Raw genomic sequence first — 15,597 nt, 5'->3', positions numbered from 1 at the left:
CTACCTTTTCTCTTATTCATTCTCATCTTCCAAGAAAGCTGGTAGATTATACTATCTAGGTTGAAAAGAGCAACATGACCAGAAAGAAAAAGGAGATTTCTGTGGTTGCTGCAACAGACTCTGAGACTCAGCTTTGTCACTTGCTTGGCAGAATTTGTGAGAACCTTTAAGCATAGGTAGGGTTCAATATTATACAAATACACCCCAATATGAATCATTTGCCCAACACCATGCAGCAGATAACTTCATAGAATCATAGAATTACACAGGTTGGAAAAGACCTTGAAGATCATCAAGTCCAACCGCAGCCTAACCATAGTACCCTAACTCTAACAACCCTCTGCTAAATCAGATCATATCCCTGAGCACCACGAACTTGAAACAGCAAACAACTTGGCGCATACACCATTAGCTTCTCTCTACTAAGAATACGTGCATTTTAATTAAGGGGGGAAGGGAAAATCTCTCCAAATTCAAGCCTGTTAGATTGCAAGCTATCCCACACAGGCTTTAGTTTCAGTGTATCGGTCAAGTATGAGCTCCAGCCATGAGAACGCCGTGCTCTGTTCAGTCACATCACTGATTTCTCCACAGTTTGGCAAATCCCCCAGTGATGTTTGCATGCTGACCATCTTAGCAGTGCTCCACTGCTGTGGAGAACAGCCTCGTGCCCTAGGGACGGTAAAAGCTGTAGTGTGAAAACGCTCGCTCCTCACAGCTCCGTGGTTAGCTCAGGTAACACCGAACCGGCTTAAGCACGTACGCGCAGCCATCTCCACTCAGGGCACCGCCTGAGGGCAGCAGCTTCGCCTCACTCACAACGCATGCGCTGCTCGAGGCGAGCGGGTGGTACGACCTAGAGGGACAGCCGCCCTACTGCGCACGCGCCGTGACGGCGCGGCCTCGCCTCCCCGTAGCGCACTTCCACCTTCCGGGAGTGGGAGGGCGCGCGCGGAGCGGCCAATCAGCGGCGCCCACGACCCTCCCCGCACGAGTCGGAGCCGTCGGGCCGGGGCGCCGCCACTGCGGCCGCGGGTGTCGGCGGCGATGGTGTCAGCCGCGGCCTCTGCCGGCCGCCTGGGCTCCGCGCTGCCCTTCCTGCTGGTGCTCCTCGACCTGCAGTACCAGGGTGAGGAGGCGAGGGGAGGTGTCCGTGAGAAGCGGGGGGTGGCGTAGGGCTCGTCTCGCCGGCAGGCCCCTGTGGAGCCCCGCGGCCGGGCTGGGCGAGCCGGGGCCGGCAGCGCCGTGGCGGCGGGGCGTCCCGCGGGAGGGCGCTTCTGGGAAGTGCCTGTGGCAGGAGGAGGCCGGGAGCTGCCACCTCAGCGGGCCGAGGGCGTAGGGCGGCCTTTCGACGGAGTCCTGGCGACGCCGTTCGGGCCGGCTGCGTGCGTGCCTCGCGTCCCGGGTCCGTAGGCGTCACCCAGCGCTGCCCCCGGGCGGCCTCGCGGGTCTGTCCCTTATATGTGCCTTACTCGGATTCCCGTGACGTTCCGGAGGCGTTCCCGGCGCTCTGCCTCTGTCAGTGCCTGACCTACAACTTTGCCGATGCTTCTGACAGTTGTGGTGAACTTGTTTGTATTTTATTTGATCGTTTGCTTTCCTTTTGCCTCGCCATTAGTATGTGAAAGTCAGCAGTGCAGTTTTATCTGCCCCTCCCGTGGCCTCGTTTGCTTTTTCAGTATGCTATCAGTAACACCTGTGTAGTCAAACTTATTCTCAGGTCGCTTTGAAATGTGCAACTTGCTTATACAGCGGTGCAGGCTGTTCAACCTGAGGGACGTTCTCTCATGGGTGCTGGCAGGTTGAGGTGGAACTGAAGCCATCAATACTCAGGATAAGTCTCCTGACTTAAGGCTCACCTGGGCTTGGCATTAGGAGTTAAAGTGCTAAGTGCTGGGCTCGTTAAAGTGCTAAGCTAAAGAATGTTTCAGCTGGGTGAGAGGTGATGTGGACGTATGGTGGCAAAGGTACTCTGCAGTCCAAGACTGCTCCTCTGTGGTGTTGGATGGCTTTCTTGGCTGTGTGCTCTGGTACTGCTAGGGGAAAAACAGCACTCACTGTCCGTATATACTTCTTGCTGTGAGTATGACAACGATGTTCCTTTTGAGGATTCTTTCCTCAGTGTTGTTGACCTATTTCAAGTGTGCAGTTTAAGGGCTATATAGAATAATGCTTTGTTTCCTTATTTGGAGAGTATTTTCATAACTACAGTCTAGTATAGAAGTTTTGGAGTAGAATACTAGGCTGAGAAGTGACGTTTCTGGAACTTACTGAATTTGTTAATGCTTTAATTCACAAGTCTGTTGTCCTGAAAATGTTGTTAAGAAGTCCAGGATTTTTTTCCCCCTCACAGTATTACTTTTCTCTAAACTCAAAGGCGTTTGCATCTTGTTGACTTGATTGTAGAAGTGTCTTGTGGCATTTAGTTTGTGAGGCAATGAATAAATCAGCCTGCATTAAGGTCAGATTTTAGTTATTATCTGTGAGTGTGAATTATAATGTAATCATAGAATGGCCTGGGTTGATAAGGACCACAATGATCATTTAGTTTCAACCCCCCTGCTATATGCACGGTCACCAACCACCAGACCAGGCTGCCCAGAGCCACATCCAGCCTGGCCTTGATTGCATCCAGAGCTGGGGATGTTATGACTGACTAGTACATGAGTTCACTTAGAAATACTTTTGGAATCCTTGTTGCTGTGGGAAGTTGTGTTTTGCCCCTTCCTGTCCTGTTTCCTGAATTCCTTCCCATGTGATAGAAGCTGACTTCTGGGAAGGTTGGTCCTAGAGGGCTTGTTATCCAAGCTAACAGTGACAGAATAATGGCAACTGGAAGGGATAGAGGACTATTGTTCCTCTTTCCGTGCTTGGTCCTTATACAAAGGAAATTTAATAAGGGGAAGAGGGAGTGGGTTTCAAGCATACAGAGCTCAATTCATTACTGTGGGTACAGGTGTTTCTCTTGCTCCCATCCCATATGTTTCTGTCCTGAGTTTGGGAAGGTTTTGAATCTCACCATTAACTGTGGAGGGTAGTTGTGCGATGAGGGGTGAGGGAAGCATTGCTTAAATGGAAAAAGTTTAGTAGTGTATCATTCCAAGGCAGGAATTTGGGCAGATGCGTAATTTGGACACTGTTCTGAAGTTGGAAGGCTTTTTAAAGCTTTTTACATTAGGAGTCAGATTGATTATATGAAAATACAGATGGAAGTTCGTGTGCACGTAATAGCACCTGTTACTGAAACAAAAGTCTTCCCAAGAAGCTATAATTTATTTGAAGTGAGTGTATTTAACTGGAAAAACGAGTTAGCTGCCCCTGTTTATCTTTCCTCCTGACCTCCTCCCTTTCAGGTGTCAGTGCTGGTGCCAGTTCTTGTCTGGGAGTGCGTCTTTCCACCCTTCCACTCCTGCATCGGGGCTGGCTTAAGCTCTCAACCTGTTCCAGCTGATGCTCCAGCAGCTGGGACTCCTTTGTCTTCTAGTTTGAGCTCATCAGGCACCTTTTAGGAACAATAATACCCAAGCTAAAATAGTGGAAGTGTTTAAATAGCATGCTTGGATGTATCATTAGTTTCTTGCTGGAGCATAGCTAGCTTTTCTAGCTATAGTGCCAAGCTCTCTGTGTCTGACAGACTGATATCTGTCTGCTGGGAAGCCTGGCTGGAGCTGGTTCTTGTCTTTCCCAGAACGAAGAGCCAAGAGGTGCCCAAATGCCCTGAGCAGAATTTGGTTCCTTTGGGTCAGCAGCACTGGCTCCTTTGCTTGGTGCTGATCCTCAGCTGTCTGCTAGGGCAGCTGATTCAGAGCCACCACTTGCCTACTGCTAAAAAATGTGTAGGCCATATGGTTATATGAAAAAACAGCACAGTGATCAGGTCTGGTACGTGTCAGTTTTCTTTGTGGCTACACTGGTTGTACAGGCTGGAGATTCCCCATCGATTTACCATGTTCAGCAGCTTTTAGGGTCAGATTTTCATGCAAGTCCGGTAACTAGTTCTGTTTTGCAGGCAGGGAACCTGCAGTCACTTGGATTTCTGTTGTTGTTTTTGCTTTGCCTTATTTCTCTACCCACTGTTGCTCCTGCTTTTCTTACTGTTAGTGGTCACTTGCCTCATTTCCTTTTTTGTTGTTGTTACCATTTTCGGTGCTTTCAAGGAGAAAGATCTCTCCTGATGAATGTGTTATGTAACTGTAGAACTGTAGCAAGCTTTGTGCGTGTGAAAGGCTCTGAATAGTACAGGCACGCCCTATCGTGGAAGCTATTCTTAGGGCAGTGCTGGTGTCCCCGCATCTGAAATAAGGATGCTCAGTAGTGAGATTCTGCGAAACCTAAATGCCTTTTTTTAGGTGCATCAGAGGGCAACGTACAGCCCACTTCTAGGGTCCAGCTCCTCAAGTTTGAAAGACTTCAGATGTTTCTATGTGGGGAGATCGTTCTGTGTCTGCTTGTGATATTATCTGACTTGTTGCCAATTTGCTTGTGAAGCCAGGGAAGTCTATGGACTTCATTTCCAAGCGTGTGGGAATCTTTGTCGTTTTAAAGGTGGATGGATGGACAACTCAGTGATGAAAGCTTTAGGTATTAAATGCAGGAAAAATGCCCCCACAGTGCAAAATCCAAACAGAATAGCAGTTTTTTTTCATGGCAGTGATATTCACATGAAGACTGCCTTGAGATATGCCTCATATACCTCTGTGTATGAGAAACTTACTGTCAAGAAACACTTCTGTACCACTGTCAGCTAAGTTGTTCATACTCTATGCAGAACACCTAGAATAGATTGCAAAATGTGTTTTAAAAACGTTCCCAAAACGGGCTGCACGATAAGTAACGTTTCCCTTTTAACTTCATCTGTTTAAACTACAGCAACAATGTGGGGCTTATTTTGTAGTTGTTTTCATTACTTTCATTGATATTGGAATTATAAAGCAAACAATGGAATCGAAGCCTTTGAATCCAGTCACATGATTTCTTGCCTTTGTAACAGGTAGAGTTTATTTCCAGTGGATACAGAAGACATTTTTTGGTCTTCTTTCTTTCTTTTGATTTAGACAGCTCAATAGTTTCCTTACAGTTTGTGAATGAAAGAATTATGGGCTGTACTAAAGAGTGGGAAAGGAAAATAACAATAAGATCCCGGATGCTGAAAGCTCCTGGTTCTAAAATAGTGATGACTTGATGTTCAGAAATGAGTGTTCTCTTTTTACAAGTATTTTGTTGTTTGATCATCTCTGTGTGAGCAGTTTTGATGGCTTTCCTTGAATGTAGTTAGGTAGTGTCGCTTTTACTCAGAATGTAAAACAGCTTCAAGGTGCTGCTATTGGTTTGGTTTTTTTTCTTTTAATTTGTTTGTTTTAATTCGAGGTTAATTCATAGAATAATAGGATTATGGGTTGGAAGGGATCTTAAGAATCACCCAGTTCCCATTCCATGCAGTGAGCAGGGCTGCCAGCCATCAGCTCAGGCTGCCCAGGGCCCCATCCAGGCTGACCTTGGCCACCTACAGGGATGGGGGGCATTCACAGCTTCTCTGGGCAGCCTCTTCACTGAGCCTGAATTGGTGTATCTACAGCATGGACTTAAAATCAGCTGCTTTCTTCACGACAGCATTCTTTCCCTGGTGACTGAGCAGCAACAATACACTAGTTCTGAACTAAAAACCTGTCCCTTCTAAAACATACCACTAGAATATTGATTTCATAACACTAGATAAGTGGAGGAGGAATGATCACATCAGAAATTGCACCATAGAAACATTTTGCTTGGGAAGATGTGGACTTCTGTTTCAACACCGGTTCTGATGCTTACTCTATGGATCGTGTTATTGTTGTCTGTCTTTGGTATAATCATACTGCTCATTCAGAACATCTACGTTTGTTTTTCTTGAAGGAGCTGAGTGTGGAATAAATGCTGAAGTAGAAAGGCAGCTTGAAATGGGGAAGAAGTTATTGGCTGCTGGACAACTAGCAGATGCCCTGTCTCATTTTCATGCGGCTATAGGTATGTATTTGAAGAAAGTGACATGTGCATTGAAACAACTCTGATTTATACCTTTTAAAGTAAGTTTGATGGTGCAAATCCTTGAACCGAAACAGAAGCAAACAGACAGCACCAGTAAAAAGCAATGTTTATTAACACTGTATTTTCTCAGTCACGTATTGTAGGCTTTAAATTGTTGGACTTTGTTGTAATACATTTATCTACAAGCACATTATTTTTTCTTTAAATTGGATAACATCACAGTGCAAGACAGCAATGAGTTGTGCTATTGAGACTTTTCTATCTCTTGTTATAAAAATGAAATGTAAATGCAGTGTCTTCTTGTTGTGAGCTGTTTGTATTTTCCCCTAGTTTTATGAGGTCAGCTCCTCTTATATACAGAGAGTGAAGGGAGTCTTTTTTTTCTGTGTAGTGGCAGTGCCTAATACTATGGAAATGGCCTCTTATTCCCTTTGCCTCTGTGTGGCTGCCAAAGCATCCCTGTGGGATCTGAGTAGAATTAATGTTAACAGTGTGGTTTATTCCTTTAAGTTGTGCAGTTTTAACCTGAAATTGCTGAACAGTTCAATTCAGTGATGGTGGTGTTGCAAAGAAGAACGTGCTGTGAGATACCTGCGTGGCCTGAAATCCTCTGTCTCATTAACTGTGCTAAAGCAGCTGGTAGAAAGTAGAACAGCATGTTCATATCCACTGTTAAGATCATTACTTTCCTGGGACCTTTAGTTGGGTGCTGAGTAGATACTGATTGTTCCCGCTTTACATATTTAGGTGTAGGCAGCAAGCCTAAATCCCAAATTTTCTTAATAGTAGTAACATTTGAATTTACGTGACGTCTGTAATCCCAGTTTACAAGGTGCATTGCAGCAGGGGCCTTACTGATGTTAGGATATTATTTAACAGTGCTAGAAATTAGTCCACAACCAAGAGACAGTAGGCAAAGAGTGCAGATGTTAGCTCATATCTCTCTGGAAAAAGTGGTTTGGTGTTGGAGGTGGCCAGCGATGAAGCTCAGTTACCTGCCTTAAGATTTTTTTGGCAGTACTTTTGTTTTCTTTTAAAGCTCAACCCTAAACTCAGATGAGATAAGGAGGAGACACCCTTGTTTTGTTCCTTAGTTGCATGTTCTTGTCTGTAAATTCTGTGATACTGAAAAGCAGGGTATTTTAAAAATCCAGTAAATAGTCGACTATCTTTTACTGCATTTTGTTGTTTAGGTGATCTAAATTACCTTTCCTTGAGAGCCTACAGTAACTGTCATCTACTTCTTTGAAAAGTTACATAGTGAGGAATATTAAGAACTTAAGTACTGTTTTCAGAGGCTTATGCTCCCTTCCTGTAGTGATTTTTGTATGTGTGCTAGGTTTAGAGGATGTTAAAAATGGAGGATCTTGCTGGTTTGACCAGCAGACCATATAGTGGCCTTGAAGTTAGCCAGCAGGTTTTTATGTAGTGCGTGTTTTTGTCTGCCATTGAGGGAAGGTGTTGGTGCCCACCATATATTAAAGAAACGAGTTGCTTCTGTCTAAATGGATGATGTGTAGGGTTTGTGCATCTGTAATGACATTGGTCTAACATATGGGTCATTCTGGGATTACTTGTTTGCTTTGTATACGATGGAATGGGGAATGATAAATTCACATGCTTTCAAAAGCAGGCCTGCAGTTTGAGATAAAGGGTTAGCATTTTGGAGCTGTTTTTTCTTTTTACAAAGCTAAAAATATGTACATATTTCACCTTTAGAAGTCTCAGTTATTTGGAATATACTGTGCTTCTCTAATCTTTATTGTTCAATAATTAAACTGCATAAAATTACTTGGGGAAAAAAAAAGTTTCATTGATAAATATAATTTTTCCAATTGCTTAAAACTCAGGAAATATATTTTTAGTCATTACAGTTCAGCTGTACCCAAAGGTTCACTTACTTTGGAGACAGTGTTCTGATTACTGTTCATTCGCTTGCAGAGGGAGACTCTGATAACTACATTGCTTATTACAGAAGAGCCACAGTGTACTTAGCCATGGGCAAATCTAAAGCAGCAATTCGTGATTTAAGTAAAGTGGTTGAATTAAAGCAGGACTTCACATCCGTAAGTATTCTTGAAATTGGAAACTGTTCAAGCGTAAAAAAAAATACTACTTCAAAGGAGGTTGTTTTTTAGGTTTTGCTAAACAGAAATGGAAAATACATTATAACTCAGAGCTTTAAATACGATAAAGTAATAGCAGTAGTGTATGTACTTGAATTTGCAATTACTCCAAGAACAGTCTAGACTGTTATTCTAGAAACTAATGGTTTCATTAAGTGTGTGTTCCTTGTGGGTTGGTCCTGTACACTTTCCTTCTCTCATTTGCAGCTGTTCCATTTTCACTTACCATCACTGCTCTCTTAGGTGGGGGAAAGGGGGAGCAGATACCCCTGATAAGTATTTGATTTGAGGCATTTCTCCACAGTGTAACTCCTATGGAGTCTTTGTCTCATTGCCCTCCTGCGGGGCTGTTGCCAGTTCTGACTTACTCCCAGTTTGTTTGTGCTTATTGTATGAAGAGAGACTGCTTAAGTAGTTGAAGATGATGTTGGAGTCCTCTCTGCCCAACTCCCTCATTTCCTTGTTCAATAGCATGTCCTGTATAACTTCCAATGAAGTAGCAAGTGTTCAATGTTGTATTTGTATCATAAATCAAATCATATAAATCATTAACTTGCCTCAGTACATACTTGCTGTTGCTCTGAGAGCTTAGTGGAAGAAATCAACGTGGGAAGTTTCAAAAATTATTTATTTCTGCTGGTTTAAAAAAAAAATTATGAGCAGTTATAATCAGGGAAGTGGCTGAAGGTTAATGTTTGCTTTGCTTCTTACAACTTTAAGAACAAGTTCTTTTGCTGATGTCTAGAGTTACTGCTATTTATTAGAAGAGTATCTCTCTGTCAGCTGTGGTGTAAAGTAATTCTTTACTGTCAGAGGCCTCTTAAGAACACCACTGATTTAAGAAAGCAAAGAGCAGGTGATGTTCACAGAATCACAGAATCACAGAATTTTTCAGGTTGGAAAAGGCCTAGAAGATCATCCAGTCCAACCATTACCAATACTTCCCAGCTAAACCATATTCCTCAACGCAACATCCAAACGTTTCTTGAACACTCCCATGGTCGGTGACTCTACCACCTCCCTGGGCAGTGCATTCCAATGCCTGACTACCCTTTCCGAGAAGAAATACTTCCTAATGTCCAGCCTGAACCTCCCCTGTCGCAGCTTGAAACCATTCCCTCTAGTTCAATCACTGTCTACACGAGAGAAAAGGCCAACCCCCAGCTCACCACAACCTCCCTTCAGGAAGTTATAGTTATATGTTGTTATATGTTATAAGTTATATGTTGTCTCTGACTCAGCTTGTTAGCTGTAGTAAAATGAAATGTTTTATTTTTTTTCTGTTTTTTTTTTTGTTGGTTTCCTTTTTCTGCTAAAGAACATTGAAGCAAATTCTCATAATTTCTTGAATTCCAGTGTGTGAATAGAGAAGATTTACCTTTTATATCATTTCAGGCAAGATTACAGAGGGGACATCTACTGCTCAAGCAAGGAAAATTTGATGAAGCAGAAGATGACTTTAAAAATGTGGTAAGTTGGAGGACTACATTGGAAATACTGTTTTCCTGCTTTTAAAATTGGCTTCTGAGGCAAGAACCCAACTCTGATGTTTTAGAGAATGTGAATGTATACTTCAATTTGTGTCTTCCCTGTTCTTAAAGGGTATGGTGGTTAAGCATGTGAATAAATGACAGGTGTTGGGTTGGAATAGCGAAGATGGAATCAGAAGGTGCTGTATGAAGAAGCACAGCACTTTGAAGAGTCTTTTTTGTGTATGTGCCTAGTGCTTTGTGATCTCTACTTGATGCCATCTATACTGGAGAGCAGTCTTCAACCAGAAATGTGGGATTAGTGATGTCTGACTCAATGTAAATTAGTGTTCAGTTACATACTGCATGATATTCAGGTGACAGTGGGGAAATCACTGGGGGCACATGGATTCTTTTCAGTGATTGCTGAAGGATCCTAGGCTCTTAGTTTAGTCACTGATGTTTAAAATGGGGTAATTCAGTGGCACACACCTGCACCCCTTCACACCTGCACCCCTTCACACCTGCACCCCTTCACACCTGCACCCCTTCACACCTGCACCCCTTCACACCTGCACCGTGCTGGCAGTGGTCTCTCCACGGTCAGATAGCATCCAGGGTTTCCCTGCAAGTACAGCTGGCTGTTATTCACTTGGGTTAGTTTTTATTGCAGTGGATATTTTGTGTTCTCACAGCCTTATGCTGCAAAAATAATCCCTGGAACAAAATCAACTTCATCTTTGGGAAATATGTAAAATAAGTTTCTCTCTCTGTTGCATCGAATTACTGTAAGCACTTGAATAAATAAGATTAATTATTATTTTCATTTATTCTTCAATGTGTGCTAGTTTAAACAGCTTTCCTGTCCTTTATACCAGCGTAAATAGAATTTGCCAGTGTAACTGATGCTGTCTTATTGGCGTTCTTTGAAGTGTGTGATGGAGAAAGCAGTTCTGTATTGCAGATTAGAGATGCTTCATGGAAATCTTTATAGTGAGGCTGTAAGAGGAAAACAGAGCAGTTCCAGTTTACACTTGTAGGGCAGCTTTGTATCTATTACGATAATGAATGCGCCAGGTGAAGTTGGTATTTGCAATGAAGTTGCAGGAGCTTATCCCGTAAGTCATATAGCGATAGCTCCTGCTGCTGCTGCTTGCTCAGAAGGCTTCTCAGGAGCAAGTATTCGGTCTACACTTGCGTGTCAAATTGCAGTGCAGCCCCACTGTTTGCATTGCAGGAGAATGTCATCCAGCTCTGATAACTGAGGCCATAGTTGCTGCAACAGCAATTACGTGATGTCGGTGTTTATTCTGAGCCTGTGTATGCATCTTTTTGCAGTGGCTCTTTTATTGACTGTTGCTTAACAACATGTATGTAAAGGCTTTCCCAGTCAGCTGTGGAGTAGCTTGCTTTTTTTTCCAAGCCGACTGAAACTCCAGGCAATCATAGCTGCTTTTCTTCACTCATGTAGTTTCAGTCTTCAGTTGGGCTTTGAGTCAGAAGTAGAACAGAGTTTCTTCTCAGTAGCTGACTTAGATTCAATATTGGTCCTAAAATCTTAGTTCCAGTTTCCTTGGTTCCTTGAACAGTGTTGCTTATGTGCTTTTTTAGCTGTTATGGCAAGAGGTGAGAGATTTTTCTTGCTTTCTTCTAGGTCTTTCAGATAGACAGTCAGGTTGTTCTCTCAGTTACTGTTCTGGCAGTGTGCTTACTTCTCAATATGAAAATGTTTAATCTTGAAGTGAGAGGAAATCAAAGCACGGCATTGTGAATGTCCCACATGCGTCATGTGTCTGTTCTAAGTCTGCTAACACTCACTGTAATTCAGTAGCAGTCTGGTCATACATATGAGTCTGCAGAAACTGAGTCTTATGTGAAGATGGGGAGAAGGTGCTGTGTTTCAACATCTGTTACTCTTTCTCACTGCAAAGGAAGTCTTAATCTGAATACCTTTCATGACTTCACCCCCCACCCCCCTCGGGAAAATCTTGTGGATGAGATGAGCTTTTTTAAGGTAAAGCCAGTCATTTTGGTTGTATGCTCTTGGTTGACAGTAGATGTTTTAACAGATGTGATTTCAATGATGCTGATTTATTTTTGGTTTAAAGCAGGGGATCAGATCTTAAAATGTTCCCCGCTTTTCAGTTAGAGAAACCAGCTCAGCATTTGGGAAGTGAAGGGAGTGATTTTACTTGGACTACTCAAGGACAGACACGTAGGGGGAAGGCAGTTTCTACTTCCTTGTATGACATTTGAGTCACCACTGCCAGTATTGCTTTCCCTGTATACCACGAGCTGCAAGTGGTGTAATGTGAACTGCCTGTAAATGCTATTTTCTCATAGCATGTTCCCTCAGTCTGTCAGATCCCAGTGGAAATACCGACGTATCTGTTTCTTTCTGATCCTTCTTCTGCTCTTTCTTGGAGTTGCACTCCTTGAAAGGATTGTCTGAAGAGTTTAGCAGATGAAGTTGTTCTCAAGGGAGGTTCTTTCTACAGTTTTATAGTACATGGGGAAAGTTTTGTGAGGATCCTAAACCTCTGTAAAGTTGTATGGTTGCCAGATAAAGCAGTTCTTGTGTTCAGGTGCTTCTACCTGAAGCAGTACTGGCTGTCTCAAGAGCATTCATTAGTAGCAGTGTGAAGGCAGACAGTGGGAATGCTTGACTGGGAAGGGAGGGAACACTGCTTTTGGGTGTAGAGCCTTTTGAGACCTCAGCTTCTGTGCCATTGTTTCAACAGATTGGGGTTGTTTGAGGTGAGTTTTTTTGTTGTTTTTTTTTTCCAGCTTTTTTTTCCTGCTCCCTGCATTTTCCTTTTGACTGAAGTTAATCACTTTGGTTTTGGATAGAGGAAGTGTTTCAGACTCATCCCTTGATATGTTAAGCAAGGCTGTGTTTATACAAACTCCTTGTTTTTGCCAACAGATGCACCAAGCTGATGAGGTTACAATACACACCAGGCAGCATTTTTTGACTAGCAAGACCATATAACAGCTCCTTACTCTATAAAAGTACCTTTTTCCTTCTAAGTCAGCTGTCAGAATGGAAATTTAGCATCTAGAGGGTAATAACACTGTTAATGGATGTCAATGGAATGGTCTAATTCTCGTGTCCAGATTGCCCAGGATGAAACAGAGATAAAGCATAAGTCCTTGAGTGAATTTATTTGTTTTCAAGTGTTGCTTGCAGTGTATGAGTAGCATTTATTTCTCCAGTCCCGATTTTGGTTAAATGCTCCTATGCATTGATATCAAGTTCATTTGGTTCTGATTAGTAGCTTCCAAATAATAGCCTTCAGTAGGGTGAATCTGGGAGTACATCAATGCTCAAGACTAAGGCGTCAGCCCATGAAAGCCCTGGCATATTTATTTGTCTTCACGCATGTGATTTTGAGTGAAAATAAAAGGAATAATAGTATCTTCTGATTGTCACATTCCTTTCAAATCCTCTTTTTATTTATTTATTTATTTTAAGACTGACCGTGATGTTCACAGTTGCACTGTGCTGCAGTAAATACACCAAACTGAGATCTCCTAAATACCCTTCCAGGGGAGACAATTGCGTGAATGTTTAAAAGCTGGAAACTGAAGTTTCCACTTGCAGCTCCACTAGATGTCAGCCAATACTAAGTGGCTGAGCACGGTGTGTTTGCAGATGTTTGTTTTCTAATCCAGTGAAGGCTGTGGTTGTAAAACTCACTTGTTTTTTTTTGCTTTGGTCATCCTTTTGGATGTGAATGGGGAGGCCATCTTACGTCACTGCAAGTTTGCTTTGTACCCAGAGTTCTCTTAAACATAACATTACACTACATTAACCATGAGTGTTTCTCTCAGATGATACGATCATCTGTAGCTTCCTGGGTAAAGAGTAAAAGATGTGTTTAAATACTTCCTTTTTTCTGTCTGATATCATGGCTGTGTTATCTAATATATCACTCTGCCATTGCAGAGTGTTCTGTTCTTGTGTGCATTGGTGTCTTGTTCTCTAATAAACTACAGGGATTTCTGCAGCTCTCTTTAAAACATCTTAAGTTCCATGGGACCAATTGCTGTGTCTGACCACAACAACCTCAGGCAACACTATAGGCTTGGGGCAGAGTGGATGGAAGACTGTGTGAAAGAAATGGACCTGGGAGTGTTGTTTGATGCTCAGCTAAATGTTAGAGCCAGGTTGCAAAGAAGACCAATGGAGTCCTGGCTTGTATCAGAAGTAGTGCAGTCAGCAGGAGCAGGGGATGATCATTCTCCTTGTACTCGGCTCTGGTGAGGCTGCACCTTGAGTGCTCTGTTGGGCCCCTCACTACAAGAAAGATACTGAGGCCCTGGAGTGTGTCCAGGTCTGGAGCACAAGTCTTATGAGGAGCAGCTGAGGGAGCTGGGATTGTGCAGTCTGGAGAAGAGGAGGCTCAGTGGAGGCCTCATTGTTCTCTACAACTTCCTGAAGGGAGGATGTGGTGGGGTGGGTGTCACCTCTTCTCCCTCATAACTAGAGACAGGACTAGAGGGAACAGCCTGAAGTTGCACCAGGGGAAGTTCAGGTTGGGTATATTCTCCAAAAGTGATCAGGCACTGGAATGGTCTGCCCAGGGTGGCTGACTCTGACACTGTCCCTGGAGATGTTCAAGGAATGTTAGGTGTTGTACTAGGGGATGTGGTTTAATGGGGAAATATTGGTGGTAGGTGGATGGTTGGAGATCTTTTCTAACTGTGGTGATATGTGATCTTTCACAAGCCTCATCAGTTTACGTTCATTGTCAGTGTATTCGCAAGCATGAACAACAAGAGAAGTGCTGCATTTGAAGTGAATTCGTAATGTTTTTTTCTGCTGTCGTGGATACAGCATGGTAATATACCAAAGTTTTGAGTCTTTCCTTTGAGATGAAGTGCTGTGGAAGCCAGCTTCCTTATGGTCAGTGGAGATGTGGAAGATGCATTTGTAAATGTGTTTAAAGCTCTGCTTTAAAGTCATGTGGCTGATGCTTTTGTTCTGTTTAATTAGCTAGGTGAGGGAGGAAAAGGAGGGGATTTTTTGCCCTGAGATGATTCTCTGCTCTACTAAGATTAGACAAAAAAATAACACAACACCTATAAGTAGTAAATCTGCAACTGAAAATGACTTACAATAACAAAACCATTCCCATATGCTGGCCTTTGTATTTGCTAAAGGAATTATAGTTTTGGGGTTGGTTTTTCTTTTTGGTACTGAATGAAAGCTGCTGTAACAGATGGCTAATGCTTGTTGCTGTAACTTAAACTGCAACTAAGCATTCTAATCCAAATATAAACATTAAAGACAGCAAAGGATGTGGTGCTGAAAAGCGGCGGCTGTGTTCTGGAACATGTTGACCACTAGCAATGTGCTTGCAGAGCATAGCTTAGGATAAGCATGCAGAGAACTATTAGACTTGCCTTAGATGTGTATTAGCTCAGCTGAAGCGAGATTTCTTTAATACCTTCTTTGTAGGAAATGCAAGCAGTTGGTCTGTCGCAGTCTTACTATTCCAAAGGATAAGCATGGGTAATTGAAATGTTATTTGTTATCAGTAGTGGTGTGTTAGTCTCCTGATTGCTGGGCAAAAGGACAGAAGGAACTTGGAAAGTAGAATAAGGGTATCAAACAACTGCATTTTATTTCCTGCTTTCTCTGGGTGCTTAATGAAGAGGCTTATTTTTGCTTTAATTAACGTGACTGATGAAAACAACATATTAGTACACTGAGTAATTAATAAGAACTGTGAGTGTATATTTTCATCATATATAGAGCGTTAAGCTAAAGCTTAGTGGCTTAACTTGAATGATAGCTTGAGAGGTTTTTGCCATTGCTTTAAATGGACAGTTTGTACTATGTTATGTTATCTAGGATGCTTCACTCAAATGATCTGTAATGCAGTTTGATTTGTCTGTATGATTGTAACATTGCTTTTCCTGTTTTGCTGGTGGTTTGGTCTAAATGCTTTACAAAAAAACATACAGTGTGT

At 42.7% G+C, this 15,597-nt stretch overlaps 1 protein-coding gene across 1 annotated transcript in view; it reads left to right on the top strand.

Annotated features, from left to right (window-relative positions):
• Positions 1 to 940: 940 nt before the first annotated feature.
• The window catches only part of DNAJC3 (DnaJ heat shock protein family (Hsp40) member C3), a 32,357-nt gene continuing 17,700 nt past the window's right edge, over positions 941 to 15,597 (top strand). The window contains exons 1-4 of the mRNA XM_072348907.1: positions 941 to 1,129; positions 5,893 to 6,003; positions 7,966 to 8,090; positions 9,546 to 9,620. Coding sequence (XP_072205008.1) covers positions 1,048 to 1,129; positions 5,893 to 6,003; positions 7,966 to 8,090; positions 9,546 to 9,620 — 393 coding nt within the window. The 5' untranslated portion in view covers positions 941 to 1,047. The remainder of the gene's footprint in view (positions 1,130 to 5,892; positions 6,004 to 7,965; positions 8,091 to 9,545; positions 9,621 to 15,597) is intronic.

This window comes from Excalfactoria chinensis, chromosome 1, assembly GCF_039878825.1.
Source record: "Excalfactoria chinensis isolate bCotChi1 chromosome 1, bCotChi1.hap2, whole genome shotgun sequence".
Taxonomy (NCBI): Eukaryota; Metazoa; Chordata; class Aves; order Galliformes; family Phasianidae; genus Excalfactoria; species Excalfactoria chinensis.
This window is presented reverse-complemented; position numbering and strand designations above follow the sequence as displayed.